We start from the raw sequence: 26,413 nt of genomic DNA, 5'->3' as shown, positions 1-26,413 counted from the left end.
TCATCAAGAAGTAATTACTTTCATAAAATCCCATTAATTTCAGTTGCATAAATATGGAGTAGGATATATTCTGCATAAACTAGGATATCAGAAACATAAGCGAAACCCTTCTACCTTGTACTTTTCCCTTTAATTATGAATGATTTTCAATGAAAAAATAGAAAGATACTGAAATTAATTCTCAAACTGAGATTTAAAATTTATACATAAAACTGTGACAGCACAACATGCAGCTGCCCAATAAGCTGAGATCCAAAACTGGGAATGGAACGCAGCTGAGCAACAAAAAGTTAGGTAAAATACATCATTCAGGTTGCTGAAACAAATCATAAGAAGTTTTCTAAAGTTTTCAGATGAAGGTGACATGTCCTGTATCTTTCTGCAACTACAAAGGCAAAACAAAGTTTTAATTCTGGTACATAATACAAAGGCACTAAAATGCTTGTGTACATCTCAGGGTAGTAAATCTCCTGTGGTACAAATTCATACTACTAAACTAGTTATAACTTTCAGCTTATTTGCAAAATTATGATTTATTAAAAAAAAAATCCCAGAGTGAATTTTCTTTTCAATTAGCAAAACAATCTTATTTCAGTCTAGTTCTCCTGTCCACATTAGTCTTCTTTGAATAAATACTAAAGAAACATCATGTTGGATTTCTCTTCCAAGTCACCACGCAGTGATTTCTGTAAAAAATAAACCCAAAAGCTGACATTTCCATGGGGGGCAGTAATTACCCACCTTGCAGAGCACTGGCCAACAAAACAGAACTCCACAAAAATATCACATCAGGCAACACGTAAGAAAGATTTTTAAAAGTGTTATATGGTCCTAGACATCCACCAGAGATACCACAGCCTGAGCTGCTGAATGCCCAAAGCTGAAGCTGCAAGGATGGAGGATACTCAGTACCTTGAAGATGAGGACATTGCTTTAACTTGTCTCACAGGCACTGAATTATCCTCTGAAGGCACCTTTTGCATTTAAAATATAAGGCTGTAGCCAGAGTTGAACAACTGAAGTGAGGAACAATGTGGGGCAACTGTACCATCTCTGTTGAGCTCATCATCTGAAAGAGCCCCCCCCATCCCATTCTAACAGGGAGGCATTATTTTACAGAGTGCTAAAAGGTTCCCAACTGGACAGGCAACACTGGGCCCCACCAAGCCCTTGAGGCCCAGTTTTCTGTCTTTATGACACAGTCCTATGCTAGCTCAGCTGCCTCAGCCAGAAAATCCCTGATACCACTCTAACAGTGGCCAAAATTTCTGAATAGCAGCAAATCCAGCCCTTTATTGTTTGAACTTCCAGGCAAATCACTGTGGGAATACATCAGGCTTTGGATGGGAAGGAATTTTATTTTTAATACAAGTCACAACTCAGACTTTTTTTCTTCTCTATTTCTTTCCTCTATCCACGTCATATACACCAAGAGCCTAGGTCTCAAACCCCCCTCATCAAACTAGGTCTGACTGAGTGTAACTCTCAATTTTAGCAGGTGCTCAGTCAGTTCCACTAGTTGACAAATATTTTGGCTCACAGGAACAAGCATTTAGTGAATGGCCACGGGGTACAGATTCAAAGTATGCATGACTTATCCTGAAGCCATAATTCAAGCAAGTTAAGAGCTTGAAATTAGCAGAACTTTGACTTTTGGCACAGGGTTGAATATATTCATAACCACATAACCCGATTTTTTGCTTCAAAAGCATCCCAATTCTCCTTTTCCCAACTCTCAAAAAAAACCAAAACAAAACAAAAAAAAAAATCACACCAAGCCAAAAAACCAACCAAAAAAACCTGACCACAAAAACCCAAACCCACCAAAAAACCAACACACAAACCAAACCAGCCTGGATAGGAAAAACAGAGGATAAAAGATTCCATTAATATCAACCCAGTACTGGAAACAGCATGAGTTTACACTCTCTGAGAGTTCAGCTGCAAATCTAGTCACTGAGCCATCTTCCTAGAACATGAAGCTGCCCATTGTTAGTCCTCCCTCTTCCCCATCTTCTCCCACCACAAGCTGGTAACATCAGGCACAACACGGTTTATAACCCAAACTGACATTTGCATAGTTACTAAAGGCTATTCGTTGTGACTGCACAATTCTGAGGCATCAAGAAGGTGAAGAGGAAAAGGTAAATGTTCTAAACCTGCCTAAATAAAAATGTAACAGTGCAAAATTTTTCCTAGGTTTATAAACAACGAAGTAACACTGCACAGTGCCCACTTCAAATGATGCTGTAGTGCTACCCACACAATACAATGCAATCATTTAATTCCTTTTGGGGATCATCTTCAAAGAAGGAATTGTTTTTCCAGCTGAATAGAAACACTCTTTCACCACCAAGCTCCATGCTAGTAAGAATTCAACATTGTTAGTAGATATCTCATCCACCAGTGCCCCTAAACATCTATCACAAATACCTTTCCATTTAATTAGATTTGCCTCTGACAGAGCATCGTGTCCAAAATCAAGGATAGGACTGAAATTTTCCTCACACCTAGAAAAGATTCCCTGACTTAACAAAATCTTTCAGACCCTAAATAACACGATCTGTTCACTTACCATAGGTCATGTTCCCAGATGTTAGAGCAACATCTGCCTAGTTTGTACCTTAACACAAATGAGTTAGGGACCAATCATTTGTGCCCAATCTATCTGGATTCTACTACTCTCAGTTTCAACTGTTCAGAAACCATGAAAAATATTTGTTTAAAACCCATGGAATTACTATTTTTTTTAAAAAAGGATGGGGATTTCTACTTGTTCTCTGAGTTAAAAGCTTTACCTGGTAATTGGTTGACTTGTTTGCACGTCAAAATTGAGGTTTGTACTAAAACCTTCACATGGCTGAGATCTGCAAAACGTTTGACAGCCCTGAGAGAGCTGAAGGGAAAGGAAACAGAGAGCTGGAGTGGGAGTCCCCCAGCCAGGAGATGATGATGCCCTCCTGGGGTCCTCCTGCCCCTGGGAGGTGTTTCCAGCTCTGCTGGGCTGGGCAGTCCACACCATCTCTGACAGGCCCTCAGAGATGGGAGCAGAGCCCAGCCCAGAAGATGCACGAGCTCCTCCAAGCCATATGAGCAGCTGCACACCTACAGGTTGATCACTCCTGACACAGTATTTCAATTTATAACCATTAGGAAATTGCAGGGCAACTTTTCCAGCGTACATGAAAGTTAACAAACACCACGAGTCTTATGATGAAATTAGCAGGATTTGTGATGCTGGCATTCACTGCTCTCCCTGCTGCCCACAAGTTTACAGCAGCACAGGATGTGACAGCAACACCCTTTAACATCTCAGGGACAGCAGCAGCCAGACTTTGCATTACGGTCAAATTATGCTGTGTTCCCAAAGAACACACAAGCTCCTGAGCACTACACACAAATGGAAATCACTTCAGCCCTTCTGAATATTGTATAAAACATAAATCATTGAGTATGTGCCAAGACCTGCCCTTCTGCTATGTACTGAACAGAGAACATGGAAAAAACCCTCTGAGATTTCACCTTTATTTTAGGAATGGCACTGACTAAGCAACTAAATTCTTTCCAGACATTATTACAGAATAAACAATTTTTAGTTTTCACAAACCAAACTATGCATGACAGAGCTGCACTATAAAGTATCGAGTAAGCCATCCCATCAATCACTTATTTTTAAGGGTGGCTTGGCTTGTTCTGTGATACCACTTACGGCTCAGGTCTGCCCTTGGATGTACTCAAACTATTTGCAGTGTAGGACACTGCACAACCATCCAGAGGCAGAACTGCATGAAGCTGTAATATAAACTTGAACAGAATCAAGGGGAAACCTGTATAATGCAGACCCTTCACTTGCTGGCCCCATCCCATCCTATTGCAGGAGTTAAACTGTAAGGTCTGGACCTTTCAGCACCTTTCAGCTAAGGCCTGGAATGTCTTGAATCCAGGGAACCAGAAAGAGTGTGGTGGGCCCATTGGGCACAGAAGCACAGCATCTCTACAGAGTGAAGAGCGGCAGTTTGAGAATATCTCACCTTTAAAATAAGAGGGATTGGATATAATACAGGGCTTTGTTTTGTGTGTCTTTTTAAAAAGGTCATGCTTCTCATACAAGTATTGAAGCAAGCCTTAACAGAAACGTTATTACACTGTAAATGGCTTAACCAGTCAAAAGTGGTGAAATATTACCCTCAGACTGCAAACCTCCAACTAAATAGGAACATAAATCAGCATGACTGTTGCTGGTATCACCAAGTCGAGGACACTGGGTGCACCCACCAGCCTTACTTTCTAACCATTGGCTGCCTTGGGCTCCTTACTGTATAAATTAGCCAGAAACATTAGCAATCTCTACTGTTCCAATGTGATTGGAAGATTCTAAAGGATATTTCTGCATACTGCTTAAGCAGAGGGTTAGCTTTGTGCAGTATCATGTGATCAACAAAAAAATCCCTGAGTACTGCTTGCTTGTGGGTGGTGCAGAGGAACAAGAAGTGACTCACAACTCATAGTGGAAAAATTGGGGGGAAAATCTTTTAAATAGTCAGGAAAGTACAAAATGGCAAACCACAATTACTGGGCTTCCTACGCCCTATGTACTGGGTAACAAAACCACGTCTTTGATATGAGAAGACTGATGCCCAAATGTATAAGTGTTAAGTGAAGCAATTGCTGCTTTTTGCTCCATTCTCCTACTAGGAAGGGCCTCTACATGCCCTGAATCTGCAGAGTCCTAAGGAAACCCCGAAAGAAACTGGAATAAGCTACCCAATACCAGTGTGACATGAAGGGGTCAGGGAGAAGGAACCCAAAAAAAGCATTTGGTGGAGCAAAGGCTTTCTATTTTCTCTTATTCGTAAGATTCAGAAACAAACCCACATATTTCACACAACAAAGAAATCCATATATTTCAGATTAATAGGCAGATATTTATCCATGTGCCACTCTAGTTGCTAAGAGATTTCCTTTCTACAGCACAACGTTGTATAAACAATAAAGCATTTTTGTCCACAAAGCAATTGTCTCACCTCACTGAATCAAGAGCCTCTCACTGACATATCCCTTCTATATTGTTCTAATTACAAGCTGTAAGGAAGCACCCTCACACAAAGACAGTATATGGATATGGTTGGGCACGCTATTGTTAAACTTGAGCACATCAAGTACAACGTGGGCTTCCTGCAGCATGAGTAGAGTTAGCTGAGAGACTGCACATTTTAGCTCACAAGCCATAGGTAAATATGGGTTGATAGGCAGCTCCTACAATTCTTTACTGCTGGGGTCATTTTCAGCAGGGGAGGAGGGGGGAACCCACCCTGACAGATACATTACAGACCTGCACACAACCTAAACAGCAACCAAGAAAAATATTGCTAATTCAGGCTGGTTTGAAACAGCAGCACCTCAAAACTGACCTCAAAGACAGCAACTGATTTCCATACTGTTCTTTATACTGGAAGATGACTCAGAAGATCTATAATGTATACATTCATACAGAAAAAAAATACCTACAGTTTAGATGGCTGCAGCAAATGTACTGCAGCATGTTAAAGAGTCTTCTAATGTGCTCACTAGAACAGAAGGCAGTGGGTTTCTGAGTGCTTTTCATTATGTATAGTACTGCCACGGTGGAGAAGAAAGAGAAAAGGGCAGGGAAATGCTGACTCTCGCCCAACCAAAAGATGCACATATGTTAGAGGAAATCTACATGTCATTTAGGAAGCACATGCACTGCTCCTCTGAGCATATGAAGATTATCCAATCCCCCCTTAGGGGGATTTCACAAAGGCACACAGAAATACTACATATCCAGGTTTCCTGGACAAGGAGACAAGGAGACAACTGGCTCCTTGATATGTTCTTGAAAAATTATAACAAAATACAGCCAAAGACAAGAAGTCGTGGCAGGGCCTTATTTCTATGGAGCAGAGTACAAGGTGTCATTTTTAAGGACATATCCTCAGAGCTGCCAAGGTGGCTGGCCTCTTTATCTGTCATTATGCCACAAACTGTAACTATTTTGCTTTATACCTTAGAGAGAAACACTAAGCCTGGAATCACACAGAGGCTCCTGAACTGAACAATGAGCAATGCAGTGCCTACTGAATTTTTCAGATCCTAGTTTGCTGAAGGGTTTTCTGCAGCTAAGACAAATCTACAGCAGAGAAAAACCAGGCTCTGTGATCTCAGTCAGATATTTCCCTAACAAAAGAAAGTTGCTAATAACAGACTGTTACGGCTCAGTTCTGTAAAACAGCCCACTGCTAGGAAAAAAGAGAAACACTGAAACACCTTATTTTTGTAACATAATCCCAAAAATGGATGTTTCACAAGCCAAACATGTGACACAGTCCCAACACAAAGAAAAAAAATCTGCCTGCACACACATCCCTTTTAAGTACATGTATGTAAGACTACTAAACTATTATGCTGTTAAACCTATGAGAAAGCTCAGCATTTAAACTCGTATCATGGTTACAAACTATTTTCAACTCACAGACAGTTTGCATATCACGGTAACACAAGTGGGAAATGAATGCACACCTTCTGCATCATCACTGCAATCAACTAATACTCAATTAAACATTCAATTGCTTTGCAAACCCCACAGCCATGGTCACAAATGCTATTTTACAATGTTAACAAATTACTCTGACAGCGACCAAGTTACACGCAAGAACAAGCTTTGATACTTCAACTGCAAGGTAAGAAAATTAAAACAAAAGAATCCCTGTCAGAATTTGGCACAGATCTAGATACCTTTTTCTTCCGATCCCGGGATCTTTTCCTGTGTTTTCTTTTTTTCTCAGTTTCTTCCTCAGCATTTATCTCTAAATCCCTGTTTTTCTTTAACTGAGATGCTGCGTGAGCCATAATGCATTAAAAATCCTTTACAACAATGCTCCCTTGTAAAAGGTGATTTCCTCGGGCACCTTTAGCCAGCCCTTACAGCAAATGTTCCAGTGATTGGAAAGAAATCTGTGACCAGAGCCAGGAACACATTCAGGATTCAGAGATCTCGCAGAAGAAGCTTGCAGTCACTACAAAAATACATAGTTGCAGATTTCTTCCTGTACCTTTCTGCACCTGAGCCTTTATAAAACAGTGCAGCCATCGTAATGCATTTAACGTAATGAAAAAGACAGCTGGGACAGAGAAAGCTGTATTATGGCTGTATCCCCTGCCACCAGCTGGAAGTGTCTAAGTGACTCCACTGAAGGGGGAATGCTGAAAAGGAGAGCTTTCTATTAAAAAGAATTCCAGAACAATAACATATGCTGCATTGTTTTTTCTTCACTAATCTTCAAGCATGTTTTAAAAACCTATTTAAAAAATGCAGTGTTAATGATGTACATTTCTCAGCTAGTTTTCTATAGTAAGCCATTTAACCTATAATGAAATGGAGCAGCTCCTACTTTAGGTTAACTGCTGATGGTGACAAAAAAAAATAAAATAAAAATTTCTTTTTACCATGGAGACTCTGACTGCATTATGTAGAAAACAATGCATGCATTGCCATATCTTAACAGTGTGTCCTTTATCCCATTTTTCAATTCCAATACATTTTGTGGAGAGGATTACAGAAAGCCCTGTTGTCTTTTTTCTTTTTTTTTTTTTAAACATACTTATTACAACACATCATACAGAGAGAAAGATGCGATCACACTAGTGTGTGAAACAGGCATTTATTTCATGGGGGATTTTCTGGCACCATCCTTTTACGTGGTCAGAAAGGGAAATCGGCACTATTTCCATGTAGTTGGAAATGTACTTTTAGGCTTTTATGTCAAGGCTTGCTTCAATCATCTTACTATTTTTGCCACCTGAGTCCTCAATGACTGCAGCTTTTGAATATTCATTATGGGAGGTAAAACAGCAGCAGAATTAAGGCCTGCAGGAAGATATTTTACTAGGATGAACACAGAGCAAGCATCTAGTAAATAAGGAACCATATTTTTCTGTACAAATATGAACAATCAGCAGCTTGCCTTGAGACTGCTGGTTTTAACCTTTCCCAGTATTCCAAGTAGCATACTTTGCAATACTGAAGATTAGCATTTTAAAGCAGTCTGATTTCTCTCAGATAAGAATCAAAAGTCTCTCCAAATGAAACCAGTGTATTTTACATGGTACTAGCATTCCTTTCCAGCAGGAAACAGAATTTGTTGTAAAAATTAAGTTAAACATAAATTTGAAGTGCAATTAGACAAATCTTCAGAGCATAGCATAAAATCCAGAGAGGTCTCACAAGGTTGTAAATATCGTTTTCCTCAACTTGAGACGTTTTTTGAATTCTGGCTGCTGAGGTCCAGTAAATGACATGCATCCATTGCTTTAGTTTTCACATAACATGGCTAAAAGTAAAATAACCTTTTAAATCTCCAAAACAGAAACTACTTTGAGCACATTGTATATTGTCCAAAAGGCAGCACATAGTGCACCATTTGTCTACTGTTCACAGGCTAACAAACTAGGTTTAAAAAGTTGTTTATTTTGGAGTGACTTTTAAGAAGTGGTCGAGGATGGAGACCACAGTTATGTGACCTTAGGGATTTTATTTCCTGATGCAGTCAAATCACAGGTTCACGTGTATATGCAAAACTCCTGGTACCTATACACCACCATGTACCTTCTCCCTACTCCTCCTCCACAACTGAAAGACCACTGGAACCTCATATAATGCTGCCACTGGAAAGTTGTGGAAAGAGGAATGTTGCACTTGGGCAATGCCTGGTTTTGAACCAGAATCAGTAAATTCCCACTTCTCTATGTGCTACAGAAGCTTGAATAAACATATTTCTATTTTTAAAGATATAAAGACTTAAACCCCAAGGATGCCCAGAGCATGTTTTCAGCTGTAAGGCGTAACTCCAAGCTGTCAAAGGCTACATTCAGGCAGGTATCTAGAGTTTGGCCTGGCTCTCCAATGAAGCACAAGGCAGCAGTGAGAAGACTAGAGAAGGGAACTGGCAAGGCTGCTGGTTTAAGGGGGCTGCAGAAGGTATCTCAAGAAGGCTGGTGGAGAAACCATAAAGTTTCGGTGGGAAATGGAAAACTGCCTTGTGCCTATCAAAAAAAAAAAAAAAGGCAGAGAAAAAGCACCCAAGGCTTCACTTTCTAGCTTACGAGCTTTCTGCATGACCTTGGCAGTTATCCTCTCAGAAGGATCCTTCTCTATAAAATAAAGTTGACATTAGTTCCCCTGTCTGACAGAACACAGTTATTAGCTGGGAAGTGCATAGAAAATACAGCGGAACCAGAACTGAAAATGGATTCAACAAAATTCAATAGAGTTGGATCCCTCTTATTCCCAGCACATTTCCATCTGGATTTGAAAGACTCATGAGCCTTTGCCTTAGGAAGCCAACTTCTTATTCAAGCCACGGCTGAAGTGAATGCTGCTGTCATTCACTGCTTGCTTGTTAATCCTGTGACGTCCCATAAACCTTTTAACCATACTAGCCTGTAATTAATGCCTAAATAACCTCATTAAATGAAAATACAAATAATGCATTATAAAGTGTTAGGTGTTTAAAAAAATACTTGAAGCGTACTTTTAAAACTGTTGGCACAGAGAGTAACATGCACATCTGCAGCTCAAAAGCCCAAATGCCACCTTAGGCACAGGTCCTGTTCTATGCAGGTGGAAAGCAGCCCAAGCTTTTATTAATGAGAATAATACTAAGAAATGAGGACAATAAGTGAACTCACCCAATCCCTTGAGATATGCATAAGTTGAAGGATTTTATCTGTCAGTCAAGACTGCTTCATCCCAAGTATCTTCTCAGCTAATTAACCAATTGGACATAACATGTAGATGTTTTTATCATGTGGATTACAAACGCTGCTTGAACTACAGAATCCAAAACCCCAATTAAACTTCAGAAAGCAAAAATGCCTTTTCGAGCTAGGATTTTGAGAAATTTGGGGTTAGCTAGTAAAGCAATGATCAAAAAAAAAAGATCCCTTATAGTTGGAGAGATACTAAGTAGGGAGATTTTGTGTAGCTTGAAGCCTAGAACAGTCTTAAACAGAAAAGAGGTCACAAAAGAAGTGTGAGTAAAAGATTCAGATTCCTGTGGAAAAGAGACTGTATATGTACAACTTCTGCTTTTGGGGAAATGGTGAACTGGCACCATTGACTGGAAGGTGATATGGCACTGCCAGATGAAAGCTGGATGAAGTGTGAAGGTTTTCATGCCAGATATGTCATAACTCGCTTCAAGGGAATTAGGTACTGGAAATCTTCATTATGTGCTTCTTTTCAGACTTCAGTAAAATAATTAAGCTATTTGATTTCACCCTTAATTACAAAGTTAATGAAATGCCAATGAGTGTTTCAGCACAATCCATAGGGTCCTGATAAAGAATGATAAACTGTATCTTACTTGAACAATGGGAAATTTACACTTTCTGTTAGCACAAGGATAATGTCTGCTTAGCTTCATCTACTCACAAAGTCGTAATAATAATGGCTGGGAAGTGATTTTATCAACTTGAAAGTCAAGTATGTAATTTGGTTTAGTTTTAGCTGCTAGTCCCACTGTTACAACTAGATTGAAGAGACTGCAGAACAGCATTGGCACAAAACACTGAGACACATTTAGAAAAAACACAAGAAGTTATAGTGGGAAAAGGTGTTCACAATCTAATTACGGGTGTTAATTCATCAACTGGTCAGCAGCTTATAGAGCAAGGAGAGTACCATCACTCTTACAGTTCTTTTAAACAACTATACAGCACAAAAAAAAAAAAAAAAAAAAAGAGAGACACTTGTGAAAACACTGGTTTACTAAGAATACGCCAAAAAATAGATCTGTGAAAATCTAAGCATTTTTAGGGAAGATGGAACACCATAGAAATATTCAATATTTACACTTCTTGGATCACAATGGATCAAAAAAAAAAAGGCTTATAACCACACAGTACTAGAAGGTCAGTATGACAACTTTTACTGGTAAACAAAGTATGTTACATTTTTCTAAAGGTGAAAAGAGAGTTATAGGTAGAATAGAAATAGCAAGTAAAGGAAAGTAAAACACATGGAGAAAAATAAACCCAATTCTGATTAGGGTACTCTTAAATTCCTAATTTCTTAGTTATCTGATACAAAACAAATTATAATAGGGGGAAGGGAGATTTTCTGCCGCTATAGCCCTGCTTGAGATTATTTTCTTGAGAAAAGCAGTGGAAATGGGAAGAAAACAAAAGAAGAAAGAAGAATAAGATGTACTAAAAGTAAGGGCAATATTGATTAACCAATTCATGAAAATAACATTTTGGGAGAAGCAGAAGAAATAAGAGTTCTGATTTTAAAAAATTCTTTGTGAAAATCAGTTAACCATAAAAGAACCTTTATAATGAGTCTCACGAGATTCATCTGCTCATGTGTTAGACTAACAGGCCTTGTGTCTCAAAAACAAACAAACAAAACCAAACAAGATTAAAAGCTTATTTAGCATCATATTACTTTTATCTCCTGTTCACATAGCTAATGTCCAGGACAGGATGGACCTATCTCCAAACACACAGAAAATCAAGGTCACTAACTAGCAAATGAATGGAAAATAAAAGTCAAGTCTGGTTTCGCTCTTCCAGTTTGTTGCATTAAGTTCCCCCTGCTCTTCTAGTAGAATTATTTTTTGGCAATAAGAGAATCACAGAATATGTTGAGTTGGAAAGGACCCACAAGGATCATCAAGTCCAATTCCTAGCCCTGCACAGGACTATCCCCAAGAGTCAAACCATGTGCCTGAGAGCATCATACAAACATTTCTTGAGCTCTGTCAGGCTTGGTGCTGTGGACCACTTCTCTGGGGAGCCTGTTCCAGTGCCCAACCACCCTTTGGGTGAAGAACCTTTTTCTAATATCCAGCCTAAACCTTTCCTGACACAACTTCAGGCCATTCCTAAGGTTCTGACACTGGTCACCACAGAGAAGAGATCAGTGCCTGCCCCTCCTCCTCTTAAATGATCCTTCTTAAATTTCCCACTGAAAATTTAAATAGAAATGGTAACAACTGTAAAAGTAAAATAAATACATAAATAAATAACACCAAACAAAACTCCGAGCGAAACAAACCACCACTACAATAAAAACCGAAACTAAACCAATCCACCCCAAAAAAACTCTCAAACCCTCCCCAAAACACCCATACAGAAAACAGTCACAGAATATGCTTTTTACTAAACACTCCAGACACATCACCTGCTTTCTGAGCCCGAACAAGCTCAAAGCAGCAGTAACATTTGAGCTTGAAGAATTAAGTGCAAAATTATTATTCCTCTGTGCATGGATGGCTCAGTTTGGTTCAACTGATGAAGCTAGTTACTTCCTCCTGGTTCAACTGATGAAGTTACTCCTCCTAGCGACCAGCACACTCAGAATATGAGAATGGTTGACATGTCTGTGAATTTTAACTTCAAGTTTGAGGCATGACTTTTAAAGAAAACAACTACAGGTTTTCGTTTGCCCTTAAGACTTGCACTGTAAATCAGGACAGTTCAAAAGCTGACTCAAGGCTCACTCAAACCACGGCTTCAGGGGCAGGAAAAACAGGTCAATAAATCTTCAACTGTCCCAGGCCACCACGTAGCCCCAATAAATCATCCTGCAAACAAACTGGGAGAGGGAAACAACGTGCTCATGCATCAGCAAAGAGAAAGTGTGACTACAGAAGACTGAAGATCACCCAAGACCGGGGGATTACCAATCTTGACTTTCAAAACAGGGTAATTTTGTTTGAGGCCTATACAGAAACAAGGAGCTCAAAGTGACAAATTAATATCAACTGTTCCGTGAGGACGGTGTAAAGGGTTTCATCTCTGACTCATAACAAACTGAGAAAAAGGTACTGCTGTATCTTATTTATAGAGGCACACTAATTGGAAGATAGATTTTGCGTGGGTTTGTGGATGGGATTGCTGAGCAGCCCAGGAAATACATCTGATGCAAGGAACACTGGTAAGAGTAAGATATATAACCTCTAAATTGTTGCTGAGCAAACACAGCAAAACTTTCTTCCTATTCTTCCTTCGCCAAGAAGAATATTGCTAAAACCCGTCATTTACTGGGAAACGCTAAAATTTTACAAGCATGCACTTTTAGAAAAGGTTTTTCTACCTTTTTCCCTGCAATTCAAATACCAGACTACAACCAGGACTGAAACTGAGTATCAGTGATACAGAGTATCAGTGCCTTAAGGATGCTGACAAAGATCAGGGAAATGGCAGTAAACTGATTTCAAACATCTTAAGGGGTAGCAGTTATATCCCAGATTGACACTAGATCCCAATTAGTGACATATTTTCCAACCCTTAATTGGAACTACTCAACTGTGTTCTGAAACACTCAGTATATTAACTTTCCTCAGATTCCTACTCCCATAGTTTCTCTCTGCTTACTCTGCCATGCTCTCCTGGCTCCTGCAAGCCCCAGGACAACAGGATGACAAGGAGGTCAATAGACCAGGAGGTGCTACATGGCACCAAACTGAGTTCTGATCTGGACATTTTGTTAGGTGCAAATTACACCAACACAGCCAGGAAAAACTACCCCTGCATATAGGATTAAGTGCAAAAGCAGAATTTGTATCAGTTTTACACTCCCACACACAACTTAAACGCTGTCTGTAATATGATGGGAGGATCTGTCCTGTCCTGGTGAGCTTCAAAAAAAGAAATGCAAAAGGCCATTCATCAGGATTTTATGGTTCAGCTACAGACCTCACCCTGAGTACTCAATTAATCACTGCCGCATCTGTTAACTTCCTCTCCAACACGAAAGCACTTGCCAATTTGCTAAACCATCCCATGAACATTGAGCCTGTGGTGGGGTTTCCTCCAACATAAGAGAAGCAGATATCACGGAGGTGGCTCTCAGAAGCACCTCTGCCAGGTCATCCAGTCTCCAAACAGATACAAGAGGAGTTATTCCCTGCTCATCTCAGATGGAAAACTCCCCGTCTCAGAGTGGTTTAAAAATAACCCAAAACAGCAGCAGAAAATGTCTTTGTGGTATTTAAAGTTTCTCGGCATCAAGTCCCCGCCTGCTGTCCCTTTTTGGAGCAGTAGCAGTCTCACAATAATAAAAGCTACATAAAAAGCTCTACCACTGCAGAACTGCAAAGGTGCCAGGAAGTGAATGTGCTTAAGCAAATGAAGCTGCCAAACAAAGAGTGGGGTGGCACCAACAGTCACAAACATATGCAACACCTCTGCCTGCAGTTAGTAGATCACTTTCCAGTACCCTTTAATTAGTATTCTTTGGGGTTTTTTTTTTAGGTTTAAGCCAAACATATACTTAAGGCTAAAAGAAATTCTGACCAAGTGAGCCTTCACATCAATGACTGCACAATGCATACCCAAGTGCAGTAGGCCTCTCTGCCTTAGGAAGACACTGTGATTGTGAAAATATTATTTAACCTTCCCCGCCACGACACAGTCACAAAAGGAGATGTACTTATAATTTTGGACAAAGGCAGCACTTTGTCACCTTATGAAACAGGCTATTTTCCCTGCCCACCTCCAACAGGAGGGAGCTGCACTAAGTGACCCAGTGCCTCTATATTTTTCCTGCTCTGCACATCAAGAGCAGCTTACTTGTTGTTTTATTTTGAAATAAAAAGTTTCTGAATAAGGGTGTAACAAAGGACCCACCTTCAAAGGTAACAAGAAAGGCTCTCTTTGAAGACGTTTCCAGCATTTCCTAGTTGCCCCAAGACTTTCAACTGTATAATTTTTTGTTCGATTTCTGTGGTGCAAGAATGCAAAAATTATAAGAAAGGAATTAATAATGGTTCCTTTACTTGTTTGAATGTTAGGTGGGTCTTCTTAATTTTTAATTTCCCTGAACTACTGCATATGTAAAAAATCTACCACTAACATTCTATATGACTAGACAAGGACAGCAGATACATGTGAGCCAAAAAAAGAGCTGCAGTTTCAGTTCCTTCCCTGTTCACTGCCACACTTGCGTGCTAGACCAAGGCTCCCTCAACAAGTGCAGAGGACATATTTACTCACTCTGACTTTAATTGCAGACTTCCCATTTCAGCCAAACTCAGTGCAGAACTTTCAGTGAAGACACTAGTTCCTACCAGTATACACAAAATTTATTAAGTTTTAAGGAAACATTTAAAACAAAAATACAAAAGCAAAAAAGACATCTCTAACCCACTCTAGCATAAGAAACTCATTTAATTAGATTCCTTAATTATTCAGTATTCCTTTTCCTACATTGCAATGACCATCTTTGCCTCATTCCCAAAGGATCCTCTCCATAATTAAGTCAGGGAATCACTAAAACCTCAACATGTTGCCCAAGTGAGATTTCAGCGCTTTAAGTGTTTTGCACATTCTGTGCAGCAGTAAGTTGACTTTCATATGAAAAAAATGCAATAAACCAGAATAATTAGCAATCAATAACAAAAAGCAGAAGAATACCCAATGCATATTTTTCAGGTGACCTTTTTCTGACTTGCTCATAAGTAAGTTCTTACACCACTCATAAAACCTACAAGTTTACATTTAAAACAACGGCATGTGAAAATCCTCATTTTTCTGAAAACAAGCACTAATATAAAAAAAATCCTCACGGTAATTTTAGAAACACAGAATTACATTTTTTACCTGAAAAGAAAAAAAAAAGAAAAAAAAAAGAAAACCAACAAGAAAATCCCAAATCAAACAACCAAGTCCAGCTATTAGTATTTTGGTGCTAAAATCCTGCTGGAACAAACCCTTGGAGGAGGGAACTAGCCAAACACTTGTCAAAAGCAAAAAAAAAATATTCACTGCTACTACAAAAAGTCAGAAATGTTTTGCTTATTCATAAATTTCACACAAAGCTATTAACGTTCACAGGAGGCCAAGTTCTTTTTTGGTCAGGCAAGAGTAAGATAGCAAATGAAAAAACCCACTTACCTGTATAATAGTTATAATTATCACAGAATAGGTGCATTGATGTGATGCCTGAAAACCCAGGTAATATTAGTGCCCTATTCAGAACAACACAGTGAGAGGCAATTCCTGTCCAGATCTTTTTGTAAGGTGAACACACAGCATAGAGGGAGGGAGAGGGAATGTATTCCCTCTGCTTTAGAGAGCGTAACTGCAAAGTGGAGAGGATGAAGTTAGAGGGGGAGTTGTTTTGTTTGCTTGGCAAACTGAACATAGGCTAACAGAAGGCAAATATCATACTGGGGACATAAAAACAAAAGTAATGGCCTTGAAGACAGGGAAAAGAAATCTCTCTCTCTCCTACACAGCGCTGCCCGGGTCTCATCTGGAACACTGTGTCCTATTTCAGGCATTAAATTTCTAGGAAAAAATTGTCAGCTGGAGCTGTGAAGAACTCATTGCTTTAACTCTGAAATCCCTCTGCTTCTCTGAACGTGTTGTTAGTAATAAACAGTTTTGGACATGCATGTTCACACACACTTAACAAAGACTAATACCAGTCACTGCAATCCTGTCCATTTGCCTGCTTCCCCCTGCCAGTCCCCTTGGTTTTTCATTTTTCTCCCCAAAATAGGCAAATCCACATGACTGGAAGCAAACCTGGATAAAAACTAAAGATTCCTCTTTTTTTTTTTTTTTTTTTAAATTTCTGTCCTTGTGGTTTGTTTTATTTTAAACTGGTTTGGGGGGGGCGGTGCTGGGAAGGAAGAAGGTTGCATGGAAGTTCTGTTCAGGGATAAAGGCATTGTTCTTCTCTTAAAGATAGAATATATTCTACCTAAAATATTTAATGAACCTAAAACTTAAAAAAATCAATACTACACAGAGCAGAAGAGAACATAGAAGAACTATCACACCAGAACAGCTTCAAAGGTAGTAAAACAGGCACATAACCACAAGGTGAATTCCATGCAGTTCATGCTAGGACACTGGAATTACATAACCTTAAGATAAAATTCCAGCCACTATAGTTGTTTTGGGTTGGGTTTTTTTGGGGGTTTTTTCCTGGTTTTTTTGGGGTGGGGGGAGTGGGTTTGAGACTTCCTGGAAAATAGGCAGGATACCAAAAGGTTGTTGAAGAGCAAATTAGTACTAAACTTGAAAGAACAGGGTGGGGAAAGAAAACCTGAAAAAACCCTGAGATACCAAAACTGTACACTCGTTCAGTTACCTTCCAGTCCTAGAGAACTCCTGTGTCAAAGAATTCGTCATCACCTGAAGATAATGGGATGAACTGCAGTCACTCTGGATTTGTCAAGAGGAAACTGCATAAAATTAATTTAATTCTTTTTCACAGAAGAGTGACAGGTGTTGAAGACTGGAGAAAAGCAATGCTTGTACCTGACATTCTCATAAGCAAGGTAAGGGACATGTGTTGATGAAAAGATTGTTAGATTAATCCAAGAGGGATGTGGTAACTGAACTCAGGAACAAGATATTAACATTCATTTTCAAAAAGGATGGATGCTCTGAAAGAGTCTGAACTAGATTTGCTTCTCCTCAATGTTTTATTAATGATTTGGGCAGTAGAAGTTTGTTACCAATGCAAACATGAAACTACAAGAACCATGTGCATGCTAGAGAGAGAAAATTGACACCAAAATGGTAAGTAGGTCTGGAGGAATAGTCTGGGGGAAAAGCCAATCCGAACAGAAGAATTTCACTGAGAATGATAAGGGGGGAAAAAAATTTTCCCAGGCTAGAGAACAAGTAAGGACTGTTCTTTAGCAAAGTCTGGATGGTATAAAACCTTGCAGGTTCAATGCAGGACAAAAGACAAACAGCAGGGTAGAGTGCAGATGTACAGCCTGCACAATGAAATCATCTTTCTCTTCTATTTAGTATTTGCAAAACTGCAGGTATACTGTGACTGACTTCTGCTATTCTGCTGCCAGAAAGATGTGAATATTTGGAAAACAAGAGCAATCAAAAGTCTGTAAAACACATCCTCATTTAGCCTAAAGAGAAGATGACTGATGGAACATGGCAACAGTCCTTAAGTCCATCAAAGCCTGACAAAATGCAGAAGAAGATAGTCTGTTCTCCACTATTACTATGGATAGTAATAGGAGTAGAAAGATTAAATTGCAGCAACCGGATTTGGGTAAGATACTATGAAAATTTTTAGCAATAAGGAAAGTCTGCAACAGCATGCAAGGGAAACTCAGCAACTTCATCACTGACCTTCATGAAAGACATACAGGATCCACATTACTACAAAAGCTCATGGAAGTCAGCAGGACTCTACAAAAGCAAGGACATGTGTGTGCACAGGTCCTCTCATTGATCACCACAGAGAAGAGGTCAGCACCTGCCCCTCCTCTTCCCCCCACGAAGAAGTTGTAACTGCAACGAGGTCTCCCCTCAGTCTCCTCTTCTTCAGCTGAAGAGATCAAGTGCCCTCAGCTGCTCCTCACATGGCTTCCCCTCAAGGCCCTTCACCATCTTCATTGCCCTTCTTTGGATGCTCTCTAATGGCTTAAGGTCTTTCTCATATTGCAGTGATCAAAAATTGCCCCGATATTCCAGGTGAAGCCACTCCAGTGCAGAGCAGAGCAGGACAATCCCTTCCCTTGGCTGGCTGTGCCTGATGCCCCCAGGACATGGATGGACCTCCTGGCTGCCAGGGCACTGCTGACTCATGGACAACTGACCATCGACCAGGATCCCCAGGGCCCTTTCCGTGGCACTGCTTTCCACCATCTTATTCCCCAGTCTGTCCGTACATCCAGGGTTGGCCCATCCCAGGTGCAGAATCTGGCACTTCCTTTGTTGAGTTTCCTCTGGTTGGTGATTGCCCAGACCTCTGATCTGTCCAGATCTCTCTGCGGGGCCTCCCTGCCCTCGAGGGAGTCAACAGCTCCTCCCAGTTTTGTGCTGTCTGCAAACTTGCTCAGTGTCCCTTCCAGTCCTGCATCCAAGTCATCTATGAAGATGTTGAAGAGCACAGGGCCCAAGATGCAGTCCTGTGGAACTCCACTAGAGGCACTGGAACAGGCTCCCCAGGGCAGTGGTCACAGCAACAAGCCTGACAGAGTTCAAGAAGCGTTTGGACAATGCTATCAGGGACATGGTGTGATTATTGGGGATGGTCCTATCTAGGGCTAAGGGTTGGACTTGATGATCCCTATGGGTCCTTTCCAACTTAGTATATTTTGCAACACTTAAAAAAAGAAAACAAACAAACAAACAAAAACCCCACACCACCAAAAATCCAAACCAACCAACCAAACACCCTCCTAAAAAACAACAACCAACAAAACCAACAACCAAAAGAAAGAACCCTAAAAACCCACAAAGCCAAACCAAACCAAACACAAAAGCAGCCCTGAGTCTGTCTTGTAGGTCAGATAGCCCCCTAAACAGAACTCTGAATCAAAACAACTTTGTCTCCTAAACACATGATCTACCTATTGAAACTTAACACATACATGAGCATTAGAATTCTGATTCATAAGTTATTGTCTAAAACATAAAAATACCAACTACATTGTCAAATGTATACATTTGAAGAAACTGAAAACTCCCATTTCTCTGCCCACTGGCCAGATTACAAAACTGAAGGTATTTACAAGGTTATTTACAAACAAAATATTTGCAATATAAAATTTTAACTATGACTAGAATTGAAATCTTTCCCTTGTAAAATACATACTAGGATTCACCTGGTAATACTTACCTCTGTGCCACTCATGACCATCCCAGGATCACTGTGCCAAGAGGTATCCCAGCTTCCAAAAGTCTGTTCTTAACTCAACCTTACTGGGACAGCACAAAGCTATTTTATTGATTTCAGTGTTGTAAGCCTTAATAAGGCTGACAGTTAGAAATACATTTTCCTAACATAAAAATCCGTGGCCATTAGTTTCTTCATATTGTCAGAAGGAGAGCTCGAAATGAAGATCCAAATCAAAACAGTACAACAATGGGTTTCAATTATTCTGGTCTGAAAGTCTTAAAGTATTTCTCATTGTATCAAAAATAGAATTAAAAATATCTGCATTTATTCCATGAGTTTAAAAATTAAGAGGAACTAAACACAATAAACTATATAGAGCTTTGCAGTATGCTAAGAAGTCTGCTCTAAATTACAGAGACATTAAAGAACTCTAAAGAAAATGGTAGAGTTCAAGATCCTTAGGCCAGCAAGGAGATGCACATCAAGCTCACTACCCTGGACTTCAGGAGAGCAGACTTTGGCCTCTTCAGTGATCTGCCTGGTAGAATACCACGAGATAAAGCCCTGGAGGGAAGAGGGGCCCAAGAAAGCTGGTTAATATTCAAGGATCCCCTTCTCCAAGCTCAGAAGCAATGCATCCTAACAAGAAGAAGTCAGGCAAAAAGCACTAGGACGACTGTGTGGACAAACCAGGAGTTCCTGGATTAACTCAAACACAAAAACAAAGCCCACAGAGGGTGGAGACAAGGACAGGTAGCCTGGGAGGGATACAGAGAGTTTGAGCAGTCAGGATCAGGTTAGGAAAGCTAAAGCCCTGATAGAATTAAACCTGGCCAGGAATGTCAAGTGCAACAAGAAAAGCCTCGATAAAAAGAAGACTAAGAAACATGTGGGCCTTCTCTGGAAGGAAACAGGAGACCAGGTTACCTGGGATATGGAGAAGACTGAGAAACTCAACATTTTTGCCTCGGTCTTCACCAGCAAGTGCTCCAGCCACACTGCACGAGTCACAGAAGGCAAAGGCAGGGATGGGGGAATGAGAAACCACCCACTGTAGGAGAAGATCTTGCATGAGACCATCGAAGGAACCTGAAGGTGCACAAGTCCATGGGACACGGTGAGATGCACCTGCAGGTCCTCAGGGAACTGGTGGCTGAAGATGCGAAGCCGCTATCCATCGTATTTGAGAAGTGGCAGTCTGGTGAAGTTCCCACTGACTAGAAAAGGGGAAACATCACTTCCATTTTTAAAAAGGAAGACCCAGGGAACTACAGGCCAGTCAGTCTCACCTCAGTGAGAAGGTAGGAAGGTCAGAAAGAGATGATCTTTAAGGTCCACTGCAACTCAATCCAAACAATTCTATGATCCTATGAAGTCCTAGGCACCATTTTTTCTTACACATCAAGGTGCTCTGTTTTAAAGCACACACAAAATTGAGATTTTACACGAACTCTTTATGGAGAGTACAACATTTTTGGTGTTAACTTGCAAAAGCACTACATAAAATTATAGCTGTTTAGAGATATCAGTCAATAATGTGTCTCTTCTATATTTATTTATTACATAATTTTAAAAAAGCATGGGAAAAAAAGTTTAATTTTTAGCCTTAGAGCTGTTTTCTACAGTTACAGTATATATTCTGATGGGTATTCACAGGCTGCATGAAGACAGATGAGCAAACATTCAATCAGTACAAATCCACAATCCAGTACAAATGCAGTTTGAGTAGCTGTGTAGCTTGGCAGAGGCTACGGACACAGTGATAATGAATATAAAATTTTGGACTGCAACACAAGAACTGTGTTTGTGAACAGTAAATGAACAACTTACATACTGATCAGTGAAAAAAAAAAAGCAGCACTAATCAGAATCAGCTATTTCTCACAGGCTTCCAGTGCATAAGACGAATAATTGTCTCATCATGATAATAGTCTTTATGATAACCATAATCTCACCATTGCACTCAAAGATCCGAAATGCTGACAGTACTCTTACACCCACAACAAGGCATATTTGGTCTTTGCATTTAAAGAAAATCCCACTCCGCAGCTTCAACCCTTGGCTGTTAATGCAGGCAAGGTGTAATCTTGTTATTTTTTTTTATGCCTTTGCTTTCAAGCCACAAAATCTATAGATTTTCTTTGTAGATAGAAAAGCACAGACTGGAATTTCTGTTTGTATGCAAACATCTCCCATTACACTGTTAATTCAAAACAAACAGAGTTATCAGCAGTAATAAAAACTAGCAGCATACACCTCATAAATGAAATAAAAATTGAGATGCAATTTTATGTTCTGTAGCTCATTTTCTCCATCTACTTTCTGCTTCACAAAAGCAGCAGGTTACAGTCTAATCTGCACTGAGACCAGGGCACAAACCATGCCTTTTGCCACCACTTCCTTTGCTTTCCTATCTCACTGGAGGCCTGGCACCATCTATTTTTAAGCACTGTTTTCTCTGGTTTAGTAAAGCAGTGAAAATTAACACCAGCCATAGGTTAAGCATGTAAATTCAGGCAAGAAGGAAGCGAGTATTCATCAGTGTTCCATCAACAACACCCAAGGAACAATCCAAGGTATGAAAAAGAACAGCAGAGAGTTTTCCATTCCTGATGAAAAGGCAGGGAGAGCACCTTTGCTGCAGAGTATTCACTACGTAGTGACACGTGGTCAGTCTTTGTCTCTTCTAAAAAGGGGCAGAAACTACTGTCTCCACAATAAATGCATTGCCAACAGCACACCCCCATAACTGAAGCATCTCTGTTTGCCTTAGTCAGATACTAATGTATTTAGTGGCAAAGCAACTGAGTTCATACACAAGGATAGGTCAAGGGAGAGAGAAGCACTTTAACTTGAAACAACTTCAAAGCACCAGCCAAGACTTATTGTCAGTACAAAGTGGTGTGATGGAAAGCTGTGGACTATTGCCAGCTGGATTTCTACCCTACAGACTCCTTCAGCCTCATTCCCACTTTGCTTTAAGCACTGGGTACTCAGAGCTGCCCTCCAAAACTTCACAAGAGTATCCTTTTGAGTTTTTACAGCAGGTGAAGTCTCCAAAGCCACAGCCTGACTACAGAAGAGAACAGCTGCCACAGCACCAGTGTGTGCCAGTTCCTGGAAGGCTGCTGGAGCCAGCTCTGGGACAGCCCGACCTCCCTGACAAAGGTTGGCTACTGCTGCCCACAGAAAAAAGGAAAAGCTCCCTGGCAGTTTGTTGTGGTGTTGTTTGGAGTATGGACCAGCCTGCCAGGACATGAAAGATATAAATAGAAGCCACTCCAAAGGACACACTTTTATTCTTGGGAAAAAAAAAAAACATTGCTCCATGAATTACATATTCAGTTTGCTGTGCATGTTAATACTTTCCTTGTGCATTACAGGTAAACTGTTCAAAAACCCACATAATTTTTCCAATTTAAACAAGTTGCTCCCTGAAAAGCAGAGCTGATCAAGTCTGATTTTCCAGATCTGTTTGGATCATATGTCTCCACAGTTCTCACTGTACAACAACTTGAGGTCCCCATCATTTCTTTCAGGCTCCTGCCACAGCTCCCCTGCTGGTCCCTTCCAGCCCTTGCCCGGTTGCCAGTTTGCCCACCCTTGCCATGCCTCCAGTTTCTTTCCCATATCACTAACTCATCATACCACCCTGTTCTCTAAATGCCTTTTATGATTGTGTAATCTTAAGTTTCCTTCTGAAACTAGAGTTAAGCTACACACAAACTGAAAAGCAGAAGCATTATGGAAAACCACAGATACTTTGTTATAAAAGGTAGAAGGAACAAGTTTTTTCTCTTTCCTTCAATAGTTCCCCACCACCTAGGAACAATAACAGCAACACTAGAGAGAGTTTGTGGAATAATGGCTCTCTGCATTTTTTTTATTTTATTTTAAATTAATTAGCCCAATAATATCCAAACAGGGAGAGGAATTTTCAATTTCTTGCTTGGTAACCTTCAGAGCATCTAGGAAAGATCACAGTGAGTCAGGCTGCAGACTTAATTTGGCAGATTTTTGGATAGATCTTTATTCTCTCAGTGGGACAACTTCTAGTACTTGTAAAATCGAAAATAGAAATAACTTACATGATGACAGAACTCGAAAGACCCAAAGGGGATTTTGAAGTCAAAAGCTATGGAGATTCAGAATAATGCAATCTCTCTTGTACAGGAAAAGCCCAGTTTATCAACATGGTCAATATTATCAGATCATACAAAGAACTTGATTTAAAAAAAACCTACAAAAGATACTCTTTCCATGTTCTACTGCTCTCCAAACAGAAGCTGTGGAAACACAAATAATTACTGCCTTCAAGTACATCAGCAGAAAGTGTAATGAAGTCAATTAAGTCAAATGAAGGAAGATTTTATCAATCAGAACTAGCAAGAAATTTTTCCCTGACCCCCAAGCGGAAAATTACAATAGCCTTCTACATTGCTTGTGATGTTTTCACATATTAAAACCATTTTAAGAAGTTCCAATTACAACTTGTACTTTAAAAAAAGCCATATATAAGAGATCCTGATGTGAAAAGGTGTCCTTTTTAAAGAGTTTTTAAAGCTGCACAGTGGGGCATTGAAGAAATTCTAATTTTTTTTTTCTTTTTTAAGCTTCAAGCACAAATCAAAGATGCTCTTCACCTTTGCTATCAAGTCTGCAAAGGAAAACATCAGACTGGTAGACCCAGATGTGATGAGTAGGCACCCAAGTATATTTATCAGATTATTGAATGAGGACACAACTTATTACCCCAGCAATCTGACCCAGAAGCATAAACTAGAATTCTCTGGAATTTTCATTTCCAAAGCAGCGAAATAATTTTGCTTCTTTTGTGTTTGTAGCATTGAAAATAATGTACTAGGAAAAATTAGTTCACAAAGACATGATTCTCTGGACAGTTTTTATGTTATAACCTTATGCAAAAATCTGATGACTAGAAGAACTGCAGTTTTGGAGAAGTATCTAGAAGTTTGGACAACTAACAGTATCAACGTCACAGAGAAAAAATATTTGTCTAGAAGGGAGGGCAATCTCCAGTCCTTTCCATGGAAAGGAACCCTAATGTTGATGCAGTGCCTGGCTTAGGTGTCTGATAAGCACTTTCAAGGCTTATGGTTATGAAGAGTTGCATGAATTGACATCTGTTGGTTTCAAAGTGACAGATGCAACTGTAAAGAAATTAAATAGGCAAGTAAGGCTGCAAGCAGAAACTGCTTTTGGAACCACAGATACTTTCTGCATTCACACCCATACAGCAGTAAGATCCACAGTTTAAATGCACCTTGCACATGGAAACACTATTTCCTTTAAATTGTATAAAACCAGTGATTCATTCCTGCTCATTTTCTCCCCATCAGGTACAATTTTATTCACCTTTATCATATTCTACTTATTCATTCCTCTCTGAGCTGTACAGATCTATTCTACTTAATATCTCCTCATACAAGAAGTGATTCTTTTGCTATTCTTTTAATCTATTCTCATTTTACATTCTTTTAGTAAGGAGGATGTGGGGTGATGGAGAAACAGGAGCTCTTCTCAATGCAAGAATCAACAAAGGAATATAATTTTGTTTTGTTTTCTGTTCTGTTCCAAACTATTCCCAATGTTATGCACATACACCTTTTTGATCACACTATTGGACTGTGGGAAGACACATTAAGGAGGTACCTGAATGTTCTAAATTGTTGGTACTAAACAAAGAAGTAAAGAAGGTTCTGTTCAAATATTGAAATGTCCTAGATGAAGACATGCATTAATCTTGCCCAGCTTCCCCTCCAATAGAGTTATACACTTACACTTCACCTGGTTTATCCAGTTATGCTTTAACTGACCGATTCTGATTTCCCCCCCATCAGTGCAACGTATTTTTCACTAGTAGTCAAACTCCACAAAGGATACAGAATTGCTGGAAATCCTTATATACTTTTACAAAGGATACAATTCTGATCTCACTACATGGGTGTACACATCAGGAGTCATTCTACTGAGGCAAATGAAGTAATAGCTGAGTAACTGATAAAAAGTAAAGCAAGGCAAGCCTAAAAGGATGTTCTCAGAAATGCCACTAAGTCAAGAAAGTCACCTGCAAATGGCATCACAGAAGAAAGGATGAGCAACAGACAAAGGAATGCTCATTTATTTCAGGACGAGACTGAGTTGGAGTTTCTGGAAATGAAATAACAAAAGCTAGTAACATCTTGGCAGACACATAGGCAACAAGATATTCCTCATCCAGGGGTTTGGCAGCATCTCAATAGAGGGCTGAAACTTGCTTGTATCATTAAAACCATCAGTTAAATACAACCCAGCTGGAAAGTCACCCTGAAGTTCAAGAGGCGTTTCCCAATGATCTGCTGAAACAGGCAGCAGGGTAACATGCCTCGAGTGCAGGGGTTAAGCATTTCCAGAGGTAAAGGGATACACTTTGGCCTCTATTCTACAAACAATCCTGTAGCTTCACACTGATCAGACTTCTGGATGACTGAGCACAAAATCATTCTGAGTTGCTTCCAGAGGCTTATGGTAAGTTGCCACAGTTTTATTATAATGGCATTCTGCATTCTTGACCAGCCATTTTCTCAAAGTTTGAGATCTGTCTTTTCATAATTGCAAAAGCTTACTGATGCCAATACCATTACAAAAAGAAAGTGAAAATGGAAGTGGGCTGAGCCTAATTATTGAAAAAGCACAGCACGGCATGAGTGAGTAGGATCTGCTGGGCTTACACCTTAGGTCTTTACTCAGGTACAAAAGAGAATGTTGCAATTCCAC

At 39.8% G+C, this 26,413-nt stretch overlaps 1 protein-coding gene across 21 annotated transcripts in view; it reads right to left on the bottom strand.

The window, feature by feature from the left end:
* Window positions 1–26,413, bottom strand: part of ANK3 (ankyrin 3) — a 365,805-nt gene that overhangs the window by 198,510 nt on the left and 140,882 nt on the right. For 5 of the 21 annotated variants that reach the window (XM_064662388.1, XM_064662389.1, XM_064662391.1 and 2 more), the window contains exon 1: window positions 6,757–7,312. The exons of 6 other annotated variants lie outside the window; for them this stretch is intronic. In XM_064662388.1, coding sequence (XP_064518458.1) covers window positions 6,757–6,870 — 114 coding nt within the window. In that variant the 5' untranslated portion in view covers window positions 6,871–7,312. Of the gene's footprint in view, window positions 1–6,756; window positions 7,317–26,413 lie in introns of those variants that run through there. 10 more of the 21 variants (XM_064662404.1, XM_064662382.1, XM_064662383.1 and 7 more) reach the window with 10 other exon arrangements.

The sequence above is a fragment of the Pseudopipra pipra genome, chromosome 8, assembly GCF_036250125.1.
Source record: "Pseudopipra pipra isolate bDixPip1 chromosome 8, bDixPip1.hap1, whole genome shotgun sequence".
NCBI lineage: Eukaryota > Metazoa > Chordata > Aves > Passeriformes > Pipridae > Pseudopipra > Pseudopipra pipra.
This window is presented reverse-complemented; position numbering and strand designations above follow the sequence as displayed.